The 24,560-nt window shown below is 37.1% G+C and overlaps 1 protein-coding gene across 1 annotated transcript in view; it reads right to left on the bottom strand.

Moving 5' to 3' along the window:
* Window positions 1–24,560, bottom strand: part of LAMA2 (laminin subunit alpha 2) — a 536,992-nt gene that overhangs the window by 96,045 nt on the left and 416,387 nt on the right. Inside the window, exons 34-37 of the mRNA XM_054697817.1 lie at window positions 23,354–23,452; window positions 10,557–10,668; window positions 4,624–4,786; window positions 3,030–3,240 (exon numbers count right to left, since the gene is read on the bottom strand). Of these exons, the coding sequence (XP_054553792.1) occupies window positions 3,030–3,240; window positions 4,624–4,786; window positions 10,557–10,668; window positions 23,354–23,452 (585 nt within the window). The remainder of the gene's footprint in view (window positions 1–3,029; window positions 3,241–4,623; window positions 4,787–10,556; window positions 10,669–23,353; window positions 23,453–24,560) is intronic.

The following is a 24,560-nucleotide window of genomic DNA, read 5'->3' as shown; positions in this document are numbered from 1 at the left end:
CTAGCCTTGTATCACACTATTTTCAAATATAATCCAATTCTCCAGCTTACATGAGCACTTCATAAATTCCTCAAAATGTTATATTAATGCATGACTCTAATATTTCAATTACTTCCAATAACTTTCAGGATTAAAACAAACCAAATTCCTTAGTTTAGTTTCAGAATGCAGTTATTCCATAATTCAAAGTCTAGGGCCTTTATTGTCTCTGATTATCTATCCTACACTTGTTTACCTGAAATTTTTATTGCAATTTCATCAGACCACTGAAATTTCAAAAGATCGTTCCTTATTTTTCTTGTTGTGCTGATACACGTTTTTCCCTCTTTCTGGAATACTCTTTCCCTTCTACCTTTTTTTTTTTTTTAAGATTTATTTATTTATTTATTTATACAAGCACTGGGTACAGTCAGAAGCACAGGAGGGTGAGAAAATTCACCAGAGCCAGAGCAGGGAGCAGAGCAGGCAGAAGGACTGAAGTACCCTGCTGAGGGGAGCAGTGGGCGTGGGACCCCCCTCTGGTGGCCAGGGAGCAGCCGGGGATCGAACCAGCGCTGCAGAGGCTGCGTGCAGCTTCGCAACCCAGCACTCAACCGAGGCGCCACCGGGAAGGCCCCTCCCTTCTACCTTTTTTTAAACAATTGTGTGCTTAATACATAGTCTGAACATTTTAAAGTAATAACTTTATTTTACCCCTTTAAAATAGAGAATCTTTGAGTTGGGTCTGAATCATATTACCTTTGTTCTGGGCACCGATGCAATAAAGGCATTTACTTAAAACACAGCTTATTATTTAGTCAGGTAAATACATGTATCAGTTGATCTTCAAACTGTATGCCTATCAGATTAGCCCAGGTAGAGTCTTAGAATTTGGACACTGGGTCCAGCCCCATGTCAGTCAACTCAAAACCTGGGTGAGCGCCCAAGGAACTCAGAGAACTTGCTGGACAAACTCTTCAGGTAACTGTTTTTTGTAGCCAATCTGGCACCAACCTGGGTAATCAACTTTATCATCTGTGGCAAACATTAAATAACTTGTGTCTTACTCATACTAATTTAGTCAGTTTATCTATTTTCTCCAGTAAATTTTTGACAAGTCTTTAATTAAGCATGGCATAGAAGATCAAAATATGAAAAGGAGCACATAGAACTTTACTACTGACTGTGAAGGCAGAGGCATCTCCACATTGCCTAAGAACAATGGCTCCTGGTTTTAAACTCCTCAACAAGGAAGAACTGTTGAAAGCACCATTTACTACTGTGCCATTATAACTCTTCTTGAAATACTTTCCAAAAGCTTATTATGTTTTCCACACAGGTCATTTTAATTTCTTAAACCATTGCCATAAAATAGAGAGGTGCATCTCTATTGAGGTAGCCACTGGGGTGTCATGGAACAGGATGGAGCATGTGTGAGTATGGGGTGTAAAGGGGATCTAGCAACCTGTCTCACGAGATGGTGCTTTTTTTTTCAATGTTGCCCACATGTCAGTAGACTCCAACTTGGCTGTTATTCATGAAGGAAAAAAGTGAGTCTCCTCATTCTTTTATCAACATGACAACTCCAGGAAGGGGGGGGGAGCAAACACTAGTTTAAAAATCTTATTCATCCTCTTATTAATCCAAAGGAATGCATAAAGAAATGAGGAAATTTGAAAAATCCAGAATTGCTTTATTCAACTTCATCTTACCAACATTTTTTGACACCATAATAATATATGCCTGGGAAAGTTCAGCTATAGTTGAAGGTGAAATGATATGCTGGAAGAGATATAGGTCTGCTGCTCTTTTCAGGTCTGTCGGGGTGAAATACTTTGAAAACAACAAAGTTAGGTTTGTCCCTGGGGAGAAAGTTGTTTTATTACCGAAACAGGTTTGTGGCAGCATGTGTGGTGAATTTACTCTTGTAGGGGGAGAGAAAGAGAAAAGAGAAGGACAGGATGGATTTATATTTGGCAGAAGACAAAATTGCAGATATGACAGTGAATGTGCTTCACTGTCATTTGTTCCTCATTTTGTAGATAATACGGAGTCATGGAAGTTTTCTGACCAAGTGATATGATTGGAGTTGGCAGTTAGTAGACCAATAATTCAGAAAGAAACTTTAATTGTCAATAAAACATTGTCAATGAGATAACATGGAATTATGTGATACAGATGCTATGATTGATGACTTAGCAACAATGGGAGAGAGCGAAAAAGAGAGAGAAGGAGTAGGAGTAGGAGGAGTGGTACTAGAAAGAAGGAAGAGACATTTTCTCATAAGGTGGGGGAGAAGAAAGGAGATAGGAGTCTATTTTTAGCACCTTCCTACTGAACAAATCTATCTTCTAAAAACAAATCTAGTTTCTAAAAACAAACCCAGCTTCATCAGCACTCTGAAAAAGGCAGATTGTCCATCATTTCTTGAGGAGAGAAATACCTCCTCTGTATGAAGAGTAGAAGGGGAAAATACCCAAACTTGGTCTGTTCGTATAGTCCCTTTTAAAATATCATGTGTATAGAAACATTGCAAAGAAAAAGACAACTAAAATCTCCCCATGCTCTGGTGACCCAGTGAGCCTTTTCTCATATGCCAGATTCCTGGAGAAAACACTTGGTGCTTCTGGGATTTATGGCAGTCAGGTGTCTAAACCATGGTTCATGGATTAGGTGGGTGAATTTTAAAATGAGATAATCACATTTAAAGATACTGTAGATTTTCTTTACCATAAGCACTTGTGTGGTTGGGAGACAGATGCTTAGAGACTTGGATTGACTTGCCCAAGCTTGTACCTGTAGTTAGTTATATAGTTGTCATTAGGACCAAGATCTCCTAAGTCCCAATAAAGAGTTCCATGGTATGGCACCGTCCTTCAAAATCTTCAACAGTTCGAGCAGTCTGAATTTTATTTAACTCTAGGGGCAGAATTTAGTGATTAAGAAATCATTCCCTGCTATCTTCTTAGAAATTGTGGTAAATGTGCACCAGTTAAGCTCAATACCTCCCCAGGCTCCCAGAATCAGATGAAAGAGCTCCTAAAACTCACCTCCAGAGCAGTCATATTATTCTGGTTTGCGGCAGATAAGCGATTAGCTTCTCTGATTTTGTCTGTGGCTTCTCTCAATAGGTCCTGAGCATCATCAACTTTGCTTTTGTAGTCTGCCAGTTTCTCCTGGAGAGCCTTTTCCATTTCCTCATTTTTCCCCCGGGATTCTCCAAACAGCTTCTTCACTTTCTTCAGGAGGCCTTCTGCAGCCCTGCAAGCACCCCCAGCCCAATAACAGACAATAAGCCCTTGTCACTGCCTCAGGGTTTATTGGTATTAAACTGTGTTACAAAGAGATGCTAGCATTAAAGGAATGGAAAGATAAGAACACATTCAAAGTAGGTTCACAATGTGCTAAACCAAGTTGAAAATGGGTATCTGAAAAGTGGCAAGGCCACTTATAATTGAAGCACAAAAATCCAAATTTAAAATTTATTAATAACATTTTCAATTGAAAAGCATCTCATTATTCTCATAATCTGACTGATGAAATAAATGAGTTTTACGATTGAGTTCACACACCAAAGAGAAGAAAAGACTCCAGATTCACTACTATGAGATATTTTCTCAGTACTTTGCATATAAGGTATGAATATTGATATGTTTGGTTAGGAACTCTGAACAGAATTCTATGTTATTGCCGTGTGATTATAATGTGAATCTATTTTTCTTTTCCTTCTAAGTGATTTGGGCATTTCCTACATTTTACTTAATAGTTTTCCTAAAGTGATAATATCTGAATCCTTAAGTAAAACTAAGTAATTGAAGAATAGCAGTTCTCAACTTGGCATGTATCATAACCCTCTGACGTACTTGTCAAAACAAATTGTCGGACCCCATACCCAGAGTTTGTGCATTATTAGTAGTGGGTAGGGTTTGATAATTTGTATTTCTGACAAGTTCTCAGATTTTGCTGATGTTGCCATATTATTTAAGTTGGTTATATTGTTTAAGTTGTAGTAACACAATCACTTTGAAGCTAATTGACTATAAATGTGAAAGTACACATTTTTTTCTATTAAGTTGGTGGACCAAATGTTCATTAGCATTAGTAAAACCACCATTACTATTCCTAGCCTTATTTCCCAGCTCTTACTTAAATTCCCAACCCTTATTTCAAAGCATTAGGCATTTGTTATTTGCTAACTCTTCTACTCAGCATTTCCTAAGATGACAAAAGGTACAGAATGACCTAATAAATTCATAACTTTATCCAAGGATGCTTTTATTAAAACAAAAAAAAAAACTTTTAAAACAAAAATCCCACATTAAAACAAAAAGCAAAATATTTTTATTAGAACAAATTACTGTTGGTAGTTTAAAAGCCCTTAGTATGAGTGATTAATAAAGCAAACCCATTTGCTTAATTATAAATGGAGCAGCACCAGACATAATCATTTATTTGATTATTTGTATATACACAAAAACATGCTTTTGGTTCATTTTAGAGCAAGATAAAATATAACTAAGTAAATGAAACCTGAACTGTAGACAAAGTATCTTCTACTTCTATGTGAGGTAGAAAATTAAAAAATTGCAAATAACATTTTGAAAGCTCAGGTTATCAAATGAAAAAAAAAAAAAGTCTACTCACACCAACTCGTCTTCAGCAACTTCCTTTTGTGTATCTAGATTTTTCCTCCTCAGTTCTGCCATCATCTGATCAATCTCTTTCTGAAGCTCTTGCAAATTTCTCTCAAAGGCCTTGTCTTGAATTCCTAGAGTTTCATTTAGTTTTACAGCTTTTTCATTTACAGCTGCAGGGGGTAAAACAAATTTTGCAAATTAGTAAACAACAATGCCACATGCAAAAATGGCACTTAGCATCTGCTCTTCCCCCAAATCTCCAAACTAAATGTAGCTTGCCATGGGTGTCCCTGCTGGGACACAGAGAAGCAGTTAATGCAACAATCCATAACAAACAGGGGAATCTGACATTTTTCTTCATATTATATTTCTTTGAGAGAGGCAGTAATAAAATCACAGTGTTTTTACCTTAAAAGGAAGAAATACAAATAAGTGACTCAAACCCTCTTTGGGTAAGAGGTAAATGACACAAGTAACATAATGTGGAAGTTGAAAACAAAAGGTCTACATTATTCACAGTCATGTTTAGTCAATTTAAAAATACAGAGTATAGAAATACTGTGGCAAGATTTTTGAAAATGAACCTGACTTTGCACTTCCATGCAGTTCTGTATTCTTTTTTTTAAAAAAACAAGTGGGGAAAGGAGCACTGGTGTGGGGACATGGTTATAGATTAGGATTCAAAGATACCTCCCAGCAATAACATCAATCTTAAGAATGTGTTTATAACACATTAAGTGGGGTTTCATGCTGCACTCTTTTTTTTGTTTGTTTCTTAAAGATTTATTTTATTTATACAATAGCTGAGGTACAGGCAGAGGCGCAGGAGGGTGAGAGGATTTACCAGAGACAGAGTGGGGAGCAGAACTGGCAGACACACTGAAAGCACTGCTGAGGGGAGCAGCGGGCGCAACAGGAGAGATCTGCTGCACCATGTGGGAATCTCCCTGGCTAGCCAGGAATAGAACCTGCACTGCAGAAGCTTCGGACAGCTTCACAGAGCTGCACTCAACCGGCTGCGCCACTAGGGAGGCCCGCTGCACTATTTTGAAACGTAGGATTCTCCAGGTGAATCAGGGATTCTACAGATGATATCAATTCTGCCAAGAATCTGTTCTATAGGTGATATTCTAGGCAAGATTTCATTTGAAAAAATAATTTGATGTCAAATAAAGTTTTGAAAAACTGATCAATTGAAGCATTTATGAAGTTCTAACCATTGTTTCACACCAACTTGCCCTGAAGTGTGTTCTGGGGAGCATCAACTTAACCACCTGAAGGGAGATGTTTTCTCAAACTTCTTTGTCCACTGAGCCTTCTTTCTATTACAAAGTATCTTCCAATGAGGGCTCTGAGTTGGCTGAAAGACATTTTCTATAATGTATCTATGACCTCTTTAAGACATAAAGGATCTTAAAAATTCACTTCTACTTTTGGAGAAGTTTTCCTAATTAGTACTAGTTAGAGTTATTTCTAGGATAACTTGCTCCCAAAATGGTGCACATAGTTAGGCTAAGTAGAACAGTCACAGCAACCTCAGCATCTTCTGGGAACTTACTAGAAAAGCAGATTCTCAGGCCCCTCCCACCATGGATCTAGAGGGTCAAAAATTCTGGGAATCGGTCCAGCATCTATCTTTAACAAGCCCTCCAAGAACTTCTGATGTGCACCAGAGTTTGAAAATCACCGGGTTAGTAGGAGAAATTGTTTCAAATTCTCACTCTACCTTTTCCAATGCATCCTTCTAATCTCTTGTCATGAAACATATCTTTGTTAGAAAGTTCCTACAGTTCAGCTCTTTGTTCCTAAAAGCTGTAGTTTAATTTGCAGGACAACAGGAATCAGTAACCACTGAACTCATTTACAACATTTTAAATGACAGGGGTAAGCCCCACTTCCCAGTCGGCCACAGTGGTATGTTTTGTGTTTTGCTTTATTACATGAGTTTTGATTAGATGTGTTTTTTGAAATTTGATCAAATTCACATCCTGATCTAGGTGTTATTGAAGAAGAGAGGAAAGTGTGGTGCAGCCTCACTATATCTCTTGTGTCCTAATTGTGAAGGCATCTACAGGTAAGAATTGGGTGGAAAAGAATAACAGTAGAGAAAGAAAAGGCAAAGGTGACTGTACCTTTTGCAATGCATCCTTTTCTTTAAAGCAAAGGTAATCAACTAAGAAAAATTATGAAGGTATACAAAAATGCTTTAGCAAAGTGATACTGTATTAAAACACCATTTTAATCAAGGTCTGATTGCTCCACTGCTTCTCTATTTGCTTTTTTTAGTATTATTAAAAGTAAAGATGAGTGTGTTAGTTTTTTACCCAAAGAGATGGTCTAGTACTGTAGAATGCTTTCAACAGGATTGAAAGTAATTGTCACATAAATGTGTCTTTTCAATTTACTTATCATTTATTTCTACTTTATTTCAAAGGGAATTTAAAGTAGTTTTAAAATATCTTTAAAACAAGATAAAATTAACATGAAATAAGATATGGATAAAGACAATTAAGGTAAATCAGGGGAAGCATCATTAGACAGAGAGGCATGTCATAATGCTCAATGCAATGGATCCTAAATCTAGTTCTAAAAAACATAATAGTCAAGGTATGGGGGTGGTTAAAAATGGAGTGCTTCAGAGGGACACAGTATCTTAATCTAAAAATAAATTAATTCCACAGGAGAAGCAAAACTTTTTCATAGTGAATGTGAAAAGGCAACTTCTGATGGGGTAAACTTGTCATGAATGGCAAATACTACCATGACCTGAAAAACAGGAAAGAAGTGTGTCTAGCATTTATTGAGTGCCATTATGAGTCAAAATCTACCCTCATGGGTTTATGTATGTTAACTCTAATAGTGAATAGAACAAAGTATAATTTATTTAGTCAGGATCTAGTCAGGAGTTATACCAGAGCAGACTTCATAAAATTTTACTCACATGAGAATACCTACAATTAATAGAAGTTGATTATGTATAAGAGATCATAACTTTATAAGGGAGATAGGATGAGTAAGACATTCCATGTATTTAAAAATAAAACTGAAACAGACAAAGGTCAGGCTGAAGCTTTTTCTACAGTGATTTATCAGAAATAAAATCTAAAAATACTAATATTATCTACCATCATTATATTTTTTAATGAAAAAGGGGCTATGGATGTATTGTTTTATCAACTTGAAGACTTTCAGTGAGTTTCTTTATCTTTTTTTTAGTATTTATTTTATATATGCATACAAGAGCTGGAGTGTAGGCCAGAGGTGGGGTTGAGAGGATTCACCAGAGGCAGAGTAGGGTGCAGAACAGGTCTGCCTGAAATACACTGCTGAGGGGAGCAGCGGGAAGAAAGGAGAGATGTGCTGTATCACCAACCTGGCTGGGGATTGAATTCACGCTGCAATGGCTGCAGATAGCTTCAGAGTTCTGAGCCTTAACCCCTTGTGCCACCAGGGAGGCCCTTAGTCCGTCCGTCTGTCCTTCCTTCCTTCCTTCCTTCCTTCCTTCCTTCCTTCCTTCCTTCCTTCCTTCCTTCCTTCCTTCCTTCCTTCCTTCCTTCCTTCCTTCCTTCTTTCCTTCCTTCCTTCCTTCCTCCCTCCCTCCCTCCCTCCCTCCCTTCCTTTCTTTCTTTTTAATTCTCTACACTGCCAAGATTTGTAATTCACACACAACTGAGAATTTAGTTAGTGCTGGCATATTCACAGTTAAATTTTAATGACATTTTGACAATCACATTAATTCTCCCTGATTTTTTTAAAAGATTTATTTATTTATTTATAAAAGCACTGGGTACAATCAGAGGCGTGGGAGGGTGAGAGAATTCACCAGAGCCAGAGCAGGGAGCAGAGCAGGCAGAAGGACTGAAGTACACTGCTGAGGGGAGCAGTGGGCGGCAGGAGAGGTCTGCGCGCCATGTGGGACCCTCCTCCAGTGGCCGGGGAGCAGCCGGGGATCAAACCGGCGCTGCAGAGGTTGCGGCCAGCTTCGCAACCCGGCGCTCAACCGCTGCGCCACCGGGGAGGCCCTCCCTAATTTTTTTTTAAATGAAGGACTGTAGCTACAATCTTATGTCAGACCTGTTGTAGGAGGGCAATAGTGTTCAAATTTTCTTCATGTATGGGATCACAACTATTCCACATGACACTTCACTTGACTTAGAAAAAGGTGGCCCATCTGAACATACCATCAACATCCAGGAGATTTGGATGACAGTGACACACCAGATCACTGGACTGATGGACGGTTCAGGGAATAGGAGAACATTTGATGAAACATAACCCTTTTCTTTGAGGGATAAATTGTGGACGATGAGCAAAGCCTGGGTTAAACATTTGTACTCTGCCCCTTGCTGGTACCTTTATGCAGTGCACAGCCTGGGTGGTAAAAGCTGATACGTGCAAGTTGTTGATTAAGGATAGACTGAAAACACATATTAGTATTTATTATTGGGCAACAATAGTTGATTAAAATCTCCTGGATGTTGAGTGTTTGAGACTAAGGTGAAAGGAAAAGGAAAGTTCCTCGAGGATTATTACTAATGCCCTCATGTAAGATAGAGTGAAATTGTTCTACTCACAATGGTATTTTTGGAGATTGGAGCAGTAACTTTCAAATAGCATTTATGAAAAATAAAACCAGAAAAAGCACCACAGCTTCATGTAGCAAGCAGAGGAATGAGTAAACTGAGATTTTTATAGTAGGAGTAATTTATGTTTCAGATTCTGACATGCTTTGCCTCACATTTTGTCTCAGATTAAGACTGTTGGCTTCTTGCAGTGGGAAATGTTTGGGAGTTTGTGTGTCAGCTCATGATTCCTTAAAGTTATCTGTCAAGATCTTCCTTGAAGTTTATATCATGTCTTGATTCATTTGGCTGTATTACAAAGCAAAATATATAAAATGGATGATAATGGAGAATGATAAAAATGTTTTATTTTTTAAAAATAAAAAGAAACCCATAAACCTTTATCCAACTTCCTAAATATGTATTATGTTATCATATATTAATAGATATTTAAGAACTGATATTTGTGTGTGTGTTTTCTGTTCTCTTTAAATTTCTTTTTTCCCAATGATTTATTTATTTATGTATATAAGAACTGGGGTACAGGCCAGAGGTGTGGGGGGTAAAAGGATTCACCAGAGACAGAGTGGGGTACAAGAACAGACAGATTGACTGAAATACAGTGCTGAGGGAAGCAGTGGGTGATTCAGGAGAGGTCTGCTGCACCATGTTGGTATCTCCCTGGCTGGGGATCGAACTCGTGATGCAGTGGCTGCGGAAAGCTTCATAGGTTGTGTCTTAACCCCTTGTGCCACCAGGGAGGCCCTCTTTAAATTTCTTAATCTGGGCTTTTGCTCCCTAAATTGTATCTACTTTGATTTGCCATCAGATGGGTAGATGCCAAGAACTAATTCCTCAAAGAATTGTGAATTAAATGCATTATAGCTTCTGGTAGGCACAACCAAATTCCAAGCAACAGATGTTCATTAAAAACCAGTACCAATTATTTTAAAAGCCATTTTGAGAAATTAAAATGCTGCTTTAATGTGCTGAGTTAAATGATAAAATTAGCTTTTACAAAAATTAAAAAAATTTAAATTATTTTGAATACAAACAATAGCAAAGCACAAGTTGCCCATTAGTTACTTAATCATAGCAACCATTGCTCAAGACTTGGAACCTTCCTGAAGGAATGCATTCAATTTACTGCTATTCTACACGCACAATTACTAATTCATTGTTGTCACTCATTTAACAATTTAGGTTGTAGATTCCTAGCAGATAATGGCCTTGATTATATTGATGAAAATACTTTTTAAAATCCAACCCTCAAATTTAGGAATGTCATCTCTTACTAGGGAAATTCCAGTCCTATGTAATCCCTCTGTCTATTTTTCTGTTGGGAGAAATAATGATCAAATTTTGACTTTCGTAATACCTTCTGCATCCTGAGCAAGCTCCTTAATGAATTTTCCTAAAGAGTCTGCTCTCTTGTTGGTCCTCTCAGCATCCTGTCCAGTCTGCTCACCATCTGCTGTCACTTTGGTAGCCTGATGATCCAAAGTAGGAAAGCATAATTAATACAGATGATGAAGCTGCCATTAGATAAGCACCTAGTGGCTATATTTTCTTCCAAATAATACTTTGTGCCAAAGGCAATCGATGAATTATTGATTAAGTGTACTGGAAATGACACCCTGTACTCAAGTACACAATTAAACTTTATTACCTCTTCCATTAAATAGTAATCAGAGAACTGTACTTGGTCTTTTAAAAATCCCCTTTTTATACAATGCCAAAGAGATGTAATAAAGCATATTTTTGAAATATCTTTAAGGTACTGTTGCCAAAAGTCTTTAATGGATTCATCAGCCTCCACATATTGTGGTTTTCCCTATATTTTATTTACCGAAAAGTGTGGAGTGTAGCAATGATCTCTTGAATGAGACACAGGCAGTCTGTCTCAATAAGGCTGATCTTATAGATTTGGTTTAGAGCAATATGTTAATTAAGAAAACAAGAAAGGGGTAATATTTAGCTATGAAATAGTAAATGCTTGTTTTATAACACTCTAAAGATGTCAGTAAGACATTAAGGAGGAATAAGTGCTTAGTTTTCCAATATAACATAACCAGAAATGATGGCTATTAATCACAGAACCATGCATTATTGTCAACAAAATAAAACAGAACTCCCAACAGCATACTTCCTCAGTGACCTCATGTGCATTATCCTTGATTCACATCGAAAATAATATTGACACAACAGAATCTATTTAATGTGTTCATAGTTAAGATATACCACATTTAGTCAAATAAAAATGGAACATCTAATGAAAGTTACTTAAAAGGCATTATAGTCAGACCACCTTGAAACAGGTTTATACTTCTTTTTCCTACGTGCATATATATGCTAGTAAATATGACTTCTTTTTCACTGAAAAGAGGGATAATCTACAGATAATGACTCAAAGAATCACAAACTGCCTCAATATAATTTCAACGAGGACCAAGTTGGTGGAGCAATGATATTCTGTAATCTCATACCAGGGTACTTGCATTCTAGATGTACCTAGAGAATCTCATTTTTTGTAATACATAAGTGAATTTTAAATAGAACTTAAAATAGACTAAATGTCCAACTAGCGCAGAATGTAGTAAGAGATGTTTTAGGAGTTGTACTGCATTTTGTGATTTCCCAGGGGCAGTCGAGGTTTAATCCATGAAAAATTTCACATTTTTTGCATAAAAGGTACAATATGACATCCAACTATTATCATCTTGTTTTTCAACCTACAAGCATTACCTTCACAAATAAAAGAATGAAAGGATAAGAATTCATTGGGAGTTTAAAAATTCTCCCCTGCAGCTTGTAGGATATATACCCAATGGATTTGGAGCGTGTTAATATATTAGAATGTTCTGGATTAACTTCTCTAAAATATTAATTATAGAATCATTTTTATTTTTATATTTGAGGCTCAGATGGGTCAGTTAACCATTTATACAAACATGCTACACGCACACACACACAGACACAATTTGTTTTAGCGTTGCTTTTGAATTACTAAAGTCAACTGCTCAAGACACTGGTCTCTGAACTGCTTTAGATTTTTATCTAGACTTGACTATAGGATATCACTCCTATTTTCACATATCACAGTACTCTATAAGGGACTTGATCTACCTTATGGCTATTTTTCAATGCCTTCTTATAAGAATTAATGTATCATTGCCACCAGTATCTTCTTATACCAAAAAAACCACATTATAATTTGAACTTAAATTTTACTTCTTGCTTTACAATATCAATCTCACCAAAACATAATGATTTACATTAATTTTCACACCATCAATCTTACCATTTCTTGCTAATAGCTGAAAGCCCATAGTTTAAAAAAAATAAATGTATACTACTGTACTCTCCCTTTTAAATCTGGATGATCAAGATAGTATTCACTGCTTTGACTTCTACTTACCTAATTAATTTATGCAGTAACATGTAAGAGCCATTATTAGCAAGCGTTTGACTCAGTACTGATTATATGAAAACGCCAACATTAACACATCAATAATTCTGCATGCCCCATGATAAGAAGTTAAAAAGGTGATCACTAAGATCCTGGGCAATCAGCCTCCCTGGCTTCCTTCTAGTGTCTGAAATATATCCATTCTCCCTTTTTTAGGGTCTTTTTATATTCTGTTATCTTTGCCTGGAATGAGCTTCTCAACATTTTCAGTGACTGGGCCTTGTCTTCCATCAATGTTCATTTAATAAGTATCTCTTCTTAGTGTGGCACTTCCAGCACACCTATCCAGCTGCCACACTTCCTGCAACAGGACATTTCCTTACTGCCATCTTGCATTTTAGAATCACTGATTTATGTGTCGGCCTACATTTAATTGACTGTCTCCTAGACTAACAGACAAGGTCTAAGAGGGCAGAAAATTGGTTTGCTTTGCTCATCACTTTATAGCCAACTCCTGATATGATGCCTAACTTACAGAAAATACTGAATGAAAGCATCCTGTAGGGGTGGAGAAGGGAGACGTGTCAGAGGGAAGGAGGGAGTGAGGAGCACAGTGATGGTACATGGGTACATTGGTGAAAGAAATACTATGGGGACTACACTGAGTGGGGGGGTGGGGTGGGGGTGGAAAGCAAATATTGTTTCAAAATGAACAATGATGTAAAAAAAAAAGCTGTTAACTATATGACTAAACAGAAAATTTCCTAATTAATCTTGCCAACTTTAATTCCATCCCCATTGCTTACCCTTCTTTGAATAGTCCCAGGAAAAGCTTTTGTTCATAACCACAATAATTCCAGCCTCTGGGATTCAGGTCTAATCCCACCTTCTCTGTGACATCATCTCCCTATTTTAGCAAATGTTCTGCTGTCTTAGATTTTCAAAAGCAACTATCATTACCACCATTCAGGACTATAATGTGTGATTGATTTGCTCAGTGTTTACTTATATCTTTCTAATCACCATCTTTGGAGGCTGGAGCTGTCTTAACCCTTTATATTCCTCAGAGTTCCAGGCACAGGGCTGGCTAATTGTAGGGGGTCAAAGATGTTGGGTGATTGGCTGATACAATGGTAATTAAACCAACTATCCTTTTGAAGTTCTAAAGCCTGTTGGAGGAAATAAATCTCTCTCCATATGCCTTCCCAGTACCATTCAAAGTGGCCATATGCCTGGTGCTAAACTTGCCAGTGAAGGTGGACAGCTGGGTAGTTTTCTGGGTGTTTTTCTGGGTCTCATAGGAAACTGCTGCTCAAGAGCTGCAGCTGAGAGCTTAGGAAGAAAGCCAAGGCTGAGAGCGTCCAGTCCCAGCCACACTGCATCCCAGTCACTAGCCTCATTGCATTCAAAACTAGCCTGCAATTGCACACCAAGTATAGTGCGGGGGGGGGGCAGGATGGGAGTTTGGGGGGGCAGAAATCTTTGAGGGTCATTGTAATACTTGCTGAAGAAGGAGACGGCCTTCTCTCTGCACAGCAAGAAGAGCTCCCTCTCTTGGCTCTGCACTCTAAGCAAGGGGATGTGAGGTTTCTGGCAGGTAAAGGCACTGACTCATGGTATTGGCACTCTAAAAGATGGGGTACACACACAGGGCTGCTAGATTGATACATGTGCTCAGAGGTCTTACAACACTCTTGTGTCTCATTTAGAATTCCTGCCTTTAGAGATTTGTGCAGGGCATGAGACCTATTTTTACACAGTTGAAAATCAAGTTATGGTGAGGTTCAGTAACTTTTCTGAACTCACACACACATAAGGTATTAAGAACAAAGCACAAATTTTGCCTCTCACAGATTTATATTCTATCTGCACCAAATACCAACTTTTATTTGGTTGACATCCAGGGAGAGGAGGAAAAGATTTAAAAAAAAGTTGAGCATTCTGATGGGAGGGGGGATGTTGCGCTAGCTGATGTCGTATTTAAAATGTATAAGGGCTGGGTTTTGGCAAATTAACATACTTTAAAATCCACATCAGAAAGTTGTAAGGGTATATTTTTTGAAACTATGTCTCATTACACAGTAATTGAGTTGAAGAACTGCCCTTGTCAAAACCTCCCATGAGAACCTCCATGAAAGAAACCTGTGACAAATGTACTGTCACCTGTGGGGAGTAGTGACAGTGGCATCACTGTAAAAGCAAAATTCACAAAAGTCTGTTTCACCCAAGACAGGCTACTGATAATGCTATAGATGAATGCTAAATACTACATAATGAGGGCTGTGTGTCTGATTTGGTTTGGCTCTTTTTGTATTTTATTGAATTATCATCTTCGTCCCTTAGCCGCCTTCCCTCTTACTCACTATTATCTTATCCTTTGAGTATTTGACAAATGTCTTCTCATTTATCCTAATATGTTGGACAATCTTCCTTTTATTCTCTATCTTTGATTTTCCTATTTTTACATCCTCTTATCTCTGTTCTGCAGTTTTTCCAGTGTTCCTTTGTAAATGATTCCTTACACGGTACCTTATGTGTATCTCTTTTACCTTTGATTACCATTTTTTTTTACATTCAAGCACACCCAACTAGTTAATATTTTCCTTTTATTTTTCTTCCTTTTCCCCTCATTTTTAAAAAGAGAGTATTTATATCTAGGCAGCATGCATTATCATTAGACACACATTAATTTTCTTCTGAACAATGTAGCTGTTACTTTTTTGCTTTTGCTCAAGCAGTTCTCACTGTGCCTCCTGAAATGTGCACATAATTTTCTTGGTTGGATATTACTAGTGTCTTTTATTTCTGTCTTCTTATGTTAAAACTAGACTCTAATGGAACAAATCTAACTATTGAATAGACAATGTTGCTTAGATGCTACCCACCTTTGCATTTGCAGACTTATATGGTTTCTTGCTAAAATTAAAGTTCAGATCTAATCATTTATATGATATCCTTGAGGGTCATCTTCAAACACTACCAGTTCTGTATATCTAAGTGTCAGCAAAGTATTCTTCAGGCAGGCTACTAGGACAGATGACACACAAGAGCCAGAGAGCAGCCAGTGATCCTCTGGAATGATAACCAGTCAGTCACATGTGAAATTTCTCCCTGAATATTTCAGGTGTCAATCTGGAAGTTCCAAGCCAAGTAAGTATAATTTATGATACATTATCTTTGTCTTTTAAAATATAAAATCATAAATTAAAAAAACATTGTTGGCAGCCCAACAGCTTTAAAACTATAAATAAAACATTGTAAACATGTAATATTGTTAACACCTAAATAATTAAAAAACTAGTTTTATCATTTTGGAAATGTGTCACCTACATTTAGATTTGATTTTTCACTAGGCAAGAAATGAATACAAGTAAAGTTAAAATTTGACACTTTCTGAAGTTCCATCTATTACATAGCATTTTGCCCTTATGGAATACAAACTCTTACGAGATGTTTATCTAAGTAACAAAATATCCAAGTCAATATCATTATATGTTTGGTTTTAATGCATTTTAGAGAAATTAGGAATCAAAGCTTATTTTGCATGTTTCTACCTTTCACCTAGTTGTTCAAATGTAATGATTTGATGACAATTAATTAAACAAATATTGACTGAACATTTTGTTAATGATAGTGACAATACCTTAGTAAGAAAAAAAAAACTCACACTTCCCACCATTTTGGACCTTATGGTGGGTTAGAGAAGTATTTGTCAAATGATTACAAAAACAAACTTATAGTTACGAATGGAAAAAACACAGTGGTATAAGGAAATTATAGGCAGTTTCTCATCATACCTGCAATATCACTGAAGGCTCCCATAAGGCAGGCTCCCATGAGCTGAGGTTTGAAAGGTGAACTGTACTTAACATATGTTAACAAGATATAAGAGGTGGTGATTTACCTTCACAACTCAAGAAAATGTATGGAAAAACTCCATGAATAGGACATGGTAACTGAACACAGTAAGGCTGGTATGAAGATGACCAGGGGCACACGTGAGGGTTTGTGCCAAAGAAAGGGTTTGGTCTCTATCTGAAGGTCAATGAGAAGTCAGGGGAAGAATTTAAGCAAGGTGTGTATTCAAACCTGAAATAACAAAAATGCATTTTGGCTACATTGTAGAGCACAAATTGGGACAATAAGAACAAGAGCAAAGGCAGTGTGACTAGTTAGAAAGCTAATGCCATAATCCCAAACCAAAGAGCATGAAGATCGAACAAGACTGGGGTAGTGGAGATGAGGTAGTATGCAGAAGTGTGTTTGACAATGGTTGGGTAAGTGGGAGATCATCGAAGAAGAATGGTGTCATGGAAGATTTCTACATTTCTGGCTTATGCATTCAATGTTTGAGTTTCCAGTGATCAGACAATGAGTGGGGGTAGAGATGAAACTGGGAAGTTAAGAATCAGATCGTGATGGCAGAAAGGCAGATGCCATTCTGAATAAAATGGAGAGCTGCTTGTTTTAGAAATTAAAGGAGAATGACAGTAACATGATCAGCTCTGTGATTCAGAAAGTTCATTATGTCATGAATGGTAATTGGTTGGACTTGGGTAAATTAGAAAGATAGGTCATAGTGGGCATCCCCGGTGGCGCAGCGGTTGAGCACTGGGTTGTGAAGCTGCCCACGGCCTCTGCGGCGCTGGTTCGATCCCCGGCTGCTCCCCAGCCACCAGAGGAGGGTCCCACATGGCGCGCAGACCTCTCCTGCCGCCCGCTGCTCCCCTCAGCAGTGAACTTCGGTCTTTCTGCCTGCCCTGCTCCCAGCTCTGGCTCTGGTGAATTCTCTCACCCTCCCGCGCTTCTGACTGTACCCAGTGCATGTATAAACAAAACAAACAAACAAACTAATAAATAAATAAATAAAACATGCCTCTAAAAAAAAAAAAAGAAAAGAAAGGTCATAGAAAGGAACTATATTGGGTTGAAGGGTAAAAGAGAGAAGGCAAAGTGAAGGGCAACTTATTCTGTTTAGGGAAACTGGTTAACTATTATAGGATAAAACCCTGAAGATGTTTAAGTAGGAGGAGATATGGGTTCTAATAATCTAATCCAAATCATTAGATTATTTTGAGATGTTCAGTGGATAATTAGGTATATACAACCAAAGTACAAGAATGAAGTGTTTTCTTAAAAATATGAATTTATGAATCATTACCATGTAAAGGCAATTAAATGCAAAGAAAGAGTTTGCAGAATGACAGGATATGTGAACTGAGGATCAGACGCTAAGAAAAACAACTTTTAATGGACAGTGGACAGAGTAAAAGCCTGAAAATGAAAGGTCACAGAATTAAGAGAAAAACAGAATGATGAACATGTCAAGAGAGAAGAAGGCTCAAATTTGGCAATTGCTATAGGAACTCAAGGAAAACAAAGTTTCCATTAGATTTAGTCACCAACTTGTCATTGGTTATCTTATCATCCTTTTAGTAACAAGCTGGGAGTGGACATCTAAAAGGGAATGCAGACCTGTTCCCATGTTGTCCCCTAAGTTTGGGTGTGAAACAAAGGACACCAGCCACAGGGGCATATGGGGTCATCATCAAAAGCACCTAAATATTCCACACATATTGTAGGACATTTTGAATATGTTAAATATGACTCCTGTAATGAAGGATATTATATTCCAATAGGAAGCTAAAATGGCAAAAAATCAAAATACATTCTAAAGACATATAATTGTGTAATAATTTGCTAATGCAATATTTATACATTAAATTTATATAAAATACATGTTAGCTGTTTTGGGGCAGAACATTATTCTATTTACCAAGGGGTATTAGAGATCTAGGTTTCTCCATTAAAAAGCAACCACAGCCGGGCCTCCCTGGTGGCGCAGCGGTTGGGCGCTGGGTTGCGAAGCTGCCCACAGCCTCTGCGGTTCCGGTTCGATCCCCAGCAGATGGTGAGGGTCCCACATGGCGCGCAGACCTCTCCTGCCACCCGCTGTTCCCCTCAGCAGTGTGCTTCGGTCCTTCTGCCTGCTCTGCTCCCTGCTCTGGCTCTGGTGAATTCTCTCACCTTCCTACGCTTCTGACTGTACCCAGTGCTTATATAATAAATAAATAAAATAAATCTTTAAAAAAAAAAAAACTGGTACTTAAAAAAAAAAAAAAAGCAACCACAGCCTAAGCACTTACAGGAGAGAGAACAGCTTCCTCAACAGCAATGCGAAACAAAACATGCCAAATGTTTTAACAAATATATAGAATGTATTCATCATAAAGCAGCTGGTCTGCCAACAAAACAGAAAAAAAGAAGCATCAAAAGGATTGGTCATACCAATCAAAGCACTTTACAAAGGGAAGTCAGAGTCGCCAGATGACTATCAGCACAATAGTTCTCAATTTTGGCTGGCATCAGAGTCACCTGGAGAGCTCTTGAAAGTGCCAGTGCTCATACTCAAATCAATTACATCATAAACTTTGGGGATATGACACCAGGGATTTCCAATGTCCTAGCTTAGGAAGTTGCCCCCCTACTGTAGCCATGGATAACTGGAAATCATGGCAGTTGCATTCCTCATTTGCTGGTCCAACTACTGGATCTTTCATAACTGTGAGACAAAGAAAGCGGTGGTTTTAGCCTGATCCTGTTGGATATTTAAGTCATCTAGCCCTCCAGTGATGATTCCATGTGTCTCCATTCAACTATCATTATCAATGAAGCTGACCACAGGGAAATAACTCAATGTGTTGATGTCAGTATTAGGTCTCCATGACAATTATGTTTCCAATTATAAATGTGGGAAGGACAAGGCTCACTAGTGATAATTTCCATTCCCTCCCCATCATCACTCTATCAAGGAGATCCCTGCTTTCAGCAGTTTTATTTCCTGGCTTTTTGTATTCCACTATCTGGAATAGTGGGCATATAAATATGGAATTGGAGTATGGAAAGGGAGAAAATGTGTAACTTCACAGTGGGAATGCTATCAAACACTACCTCATCCCGGTGATTGAGGTCAACATCAACAGTAATAAGACATACTGATTACATGAGTTAAATATGATGTGATAAAAATGACCCTTTATTTCTGTGGTCTTGCCCACAAAATATAAGAAATACCTGACATGTCAAAACTGTCAAAATAATCAAAAGAAAAGGAAAGTCTGAGAAACTGTCTTAGCCTAGAGGAGGTTAGGAGGCCATAATGACAAACATAATGTAGCGTCCTGGTTGGGATCCTGGAACAATAAAAGGGCAGTAGATAAAACTGAAGAGATTTGAATTAAATACAGTTTTTGGTTAATAATGAATCTACATCAGTTCATTAGTTGTGATAAATGTACCACACTATGATTTTAATAGTAGGGGTAAGGGAGGTATGGAGTACATGGGAAAACCCTGTGTCATCTTTTAAACTGTTCTGTATGTGTAAAAATATTCTAAAATAAAAGGCTTATTTTAAAACTAGCATTGGAATGAATTCAAATTGGATGATGTACAATGCAAAACTGTAAAATTTAGAAGATAACAAAGGTGACTATTTAGATGGCTTTGGGTATGATGATGGCTTTTTAGATAAAACACCAAAGGCATGGTCTATGAAAATATAATTTATAAGCTGGATTTCAATAAAATTTAAAACTTTTGCACTGTAAAACACTCTCTCAGGAGAATGATAATGCCAGCCTTAGTCAGAGAAATTATTTACAAAAGACGTATCTGATACAGGACTGTTGTGCAAAATATACAAAACACTATTAAAATTCAATAATAAGTAAATCTACAATACAGAAATGAAGAAACATCCATCTTAACCTATTTAGGATGTTATAACAAAATATCACATATGAGGTGATTTATATATTTCTCATAGTTCTAGAGATTGGGAAGTACAAGATCAAGTCTGCAAATTTGGTTTCTGGTGATCATCTGTTTTCTGGTTCATAGAGAGCATTCTTTCACATAGTAAAGAAGGGGGCAAAAGACCTCCCTGAGGTCCCTTCTATAAGGGCACTAATACTATCCATGAGGCCTCTGTTTTCATGACAATCACATCCCAAAGGCTTTCCCTCCTAGTATTATCACCTTGAGGAGCAGGGTTTTAACACAGGAATTCTGGAGGTACCATGAACATTTCACCCATAGCAACATCTGCAGAGACATCTCACCAGAGATATCTATGTGGCAGATAAACATATAAAAAGATGCCTCACATCATATATAATTAGGGGATTTCAAATTAAGATGAGATACTACTATACACCTATTAGAACAGCCAAAATTCAAGACATTAATAATACCAAATACTGATGAGAATGTGGAGCAATAGAGACACTGAATTATTGCTGGTGGAAATGCAAAATTGCACAGATGCTTTGGAAGACATTTGGTGATTTCCTATAGAACAAAAGATATTCTTATCATATGATGTAACAATTGATTTTTACTAAAATGAAATGAAAACTTACATCCACACAAAACCTATACACAAATGCTTCTAGTGGCTTTATTCACATTGCCAAACTTGAAAGAAACCAAGATGTCCCTTAGTAGATAAATGAATACATAAACTGGTACATTCAAACAATGGGAAATGTTATTCAGTGCTATAAAGAAATGAATTATAGGGCCAGGAAATGACAGGGGAGGAACCACAAATATATTTGATGAAGTGATAGTAGCCAATTTGAAATAGCTACACACTGTATGATTCCAACTATATGGCTTTCTGGAAAGGCAAAACAATAGAGAGAATAAACAGTGGGGTGCCAGGTTTTGGGGAGGAGGAAGGGATGAATAGGTGTACAGTGAAACTACTATCTATGATACAGATGGAAACATGACATTAAACATTTATCAAAACCCATAGAACTTTCCCAACACCAAAAGGCAACCCTTAAATAAACTATGGACTTTGAGTGATAATGAGGTTCATCTACTGTACCAGTGTACCACTGTGTGGTAAGGGTAGAAGTTGGTAAAGGGTGAGAGCTATGCATATTTAGGATAGGGGGTTTATGGGACCTCCTGAGTTTTCAACTCAGTTTTGCTTTAAACCATATTTTTTTCTAATATAGAAAGTCTGTTTAATTTTTTTTTGTATGGGGGAGTCTTCTGGAAATATGAAAGGATGTAAGATATAATAAAGAAATAATAAAGATATGGTTCTCCTAGTGAATATATTTTGTGTCTTTAGGCTCAGATCATTAAGCTATAATCAACTTGATGAAATCAATGATGACATCAGTTTCATGTACACCTTAATCCCAGTCTGTCATTCTGTAATAGTTTATGTCAACACAGCAGCAGAGCCTCTATAAGTATTCATTAAATGAATGAATAAATAAAATACCATGACAATTACCTGGACTTTTCCCCAATTACCTCTAACCAGATTAAATCATTCCATTTGTATGTATTCCTCATACTTTTATTTTATTTCATGTTGTATTATATATTTGCATGCAGTTGTCCTTATATTGCCATATATACAGTTAAGTGGACACACACACACACATACACACACAATTATAAGCTCCCTGAAAGTAGATACTGGGATTCATTTCTATCTTTAACCTGCTGACACCTAACTTGGGTTTTCTAGGCATATTTGCATGTGTTTGTTGAACTGAGTTTGATGCTATGATCCTTTCAAAATTTCTTGATTTTAAGTTGTATTTAAATAATAAATAATAATTAACTATTCAATTAATATGAGATAACTGGATCCATTTATCTAATTAAAGCTTAACTACATTTGGCAAGAAACTATATTGAACCTGTATTCTACATAGCTAGTACACAGATCGGAGAAAGTGTTGGGTATGCTGTTCTAACATGAGGGCTGTTGTTTAGCATGAAGTGCTCAGAAACTCAAGTGATTTCCATGTGAGAAATTTCTTAAAGCAGCAGTAGGTTAGGTGGAAATGGTATAGGACCAGGGGGAATATAGAGACTGGCTCCTTCTTAGGTCCCTGAAATTAGTGAATTGAATGATGCTACTAATTCATTTCCTTTTCAAGGGGCGGTATCTCTTTTAAAAAACACTTTGTAAGAATTTCCTAGTTCTAAAATTCTTTGTCATTTAAAGCTCTTACATAATCAAACTAGATCTTTATAAATTACAGGCTAGTGTTTATGCATTTTTCTGGCCACAAGATGGCGGACTTTATGTTATTTTCATTCTCTGTCAGCAAAAACAACCTTAACCACCTGCAGGTTTGAAAGTTTAAAACTTCAGTTCTTGAGAAGGTCTTTACATTCTGGCTTTATTATTTTTTTTAAATTGTATTATTTTCTAATGAAGTAACATTTATTTACAACACTGTGTATGACTTATAGGTTCACACCTCTCCTGGTGTAGGTTTTGGAATTTTACAATTAAGATTTCCTCTTTGCTGAGGGATGCTGATTCAGATTGTATGTGTACAAAAATGCAAAAATCTCATGATGAAATCAAAGAGACTACAGATTTTCATTTGCTTTTCTTTTTCCACATAGTCAAAGCCAGAGCTTTTGGAATTCAATATTGATGAAACTTCTCCATGGAGGCTACTTGACAGAGTTCTCAAAATACAGTCATTGTATTTTTAGTCATCATCCTCGATACTTCCCAATATCCTGAACTTATTTTGTACTACTGAGTTCCAGGATTTTATTTGAGACAAAAGTAGCAAGTCAAAAATATATCTATTTCATGGATCTAGTTGAGAATTAGGAAGAACAGTATTAGCATTTCAGAAATTGAAGCAACGTCCCTTCATGTATATAATCTATCTGCTATAAGATGATTTGTGATTTTGTGAACTTACCCTGGTCAGGAGCTCATTCATTTCTGTCACGAGCGTGTTCAGATTGCCCTCTGCCAGCTGAATAAGCCTTTCTGGAGCCCTCTGAGGTGAGAGCAAGTGCTGAAAAAGATTTCATTTTGTGTACATTTTAGTGGTTGGTCTTGTAGTGTGCATGGGTTGAACATTTAACAGAATGCATTTTTCCTTCCTATACAAGAATTTAGCCTTCTCTCCTTCAAAACAAATAGAAATTATTACACAAAGTATTGTACAAAATATTCTGGCAAACAATACAAATTGCAATAATTTATTAAAAATTATTTTTTACTAGGTCTTTTTTTCATTTCATTCTTACAACAATTCTCACAATTCTTTCATTTAATTTTTATGAGGTGATTTTGTGTCTGAGGAAATTGTGGCTTGATGAGGCTTAAAAATTTACAGAAGATCACATGGCCAGTATGGGGCCAAGTTAAGATGAACTGATTCTTTAAGATTCCTATTTAAATAGCAGATACACAATACACAGAAAGACAACGGGAACCCTTAACAGGGGGCAGTGGCTGGGTCCTGACTAAGTAGCCAACCTCAGCCTTGGCAGGAGCTAGATAGGCTCTCATATCAGACCAGATCAATCTGTGACAGTGACGAATAAAACAGAAAATGAGACCCCCTCCATAGTGTTGTCTAAGCATAGGAAAATCGTGGTTTCTGGGCAGACCACAAAAGTCCCAAAAATTTCATTTCCTGACTAAAATGGGTGGCCACTGTCTCCTTATTAATCATAGTTTTAGCCTCCTTCTTCTAGATTAGATTCATTAGAATACTCAATTGTAGAATTACTTCCATTTTCTAACAGCGCCCAGTTCAGGGCAACCCTCTGCTTCCTTGAAAATTGCCTAGTGTGAGCTAAATGCTATAAGCTATTCTTAATATCCCCTTATTGAGACATTGCCAAATTCCCCATAATTTCCAGCTTCCCTTGTTACAACATCTTCATAAGCACAACTTTGTGAGTTACTGGTATTGCCTGGCCACAACCCAGGGGTACTTACAAGTAAAAGGAATTGAGCAAAGAGAGTCATAATTTGCTTAAAGATTTTAAATATAAAAATGGTTCCCAAGTACCCCAATATTATGAATTACTAAAGAAGAACACAAACACAGAATCAAGAAAGACTGGAATTTAAGGGAAATCAAACATCTGCAGAGAGTCCTAATTCACATC

This window comes from Talpa occidentalis, unplaced genomic scaffold (genome assembly GCF_014898055.3).
Source record: "Talpa occidentalis isolate TD23 unplaced genomic scaffold, MPIMG_talOcc4v2.1 talOcc4.2, whole genome shotgun sequence".
Taxonomy (NCBI): Eukaryota; Metazoa; Chordata; class Mammalia; order Eulipotyphla; family Talpidae; genus Talpa; species Talpa occidentalis.
This window is presented reverse-complemented; position numbering and strand designations above follow the sequence as displayed.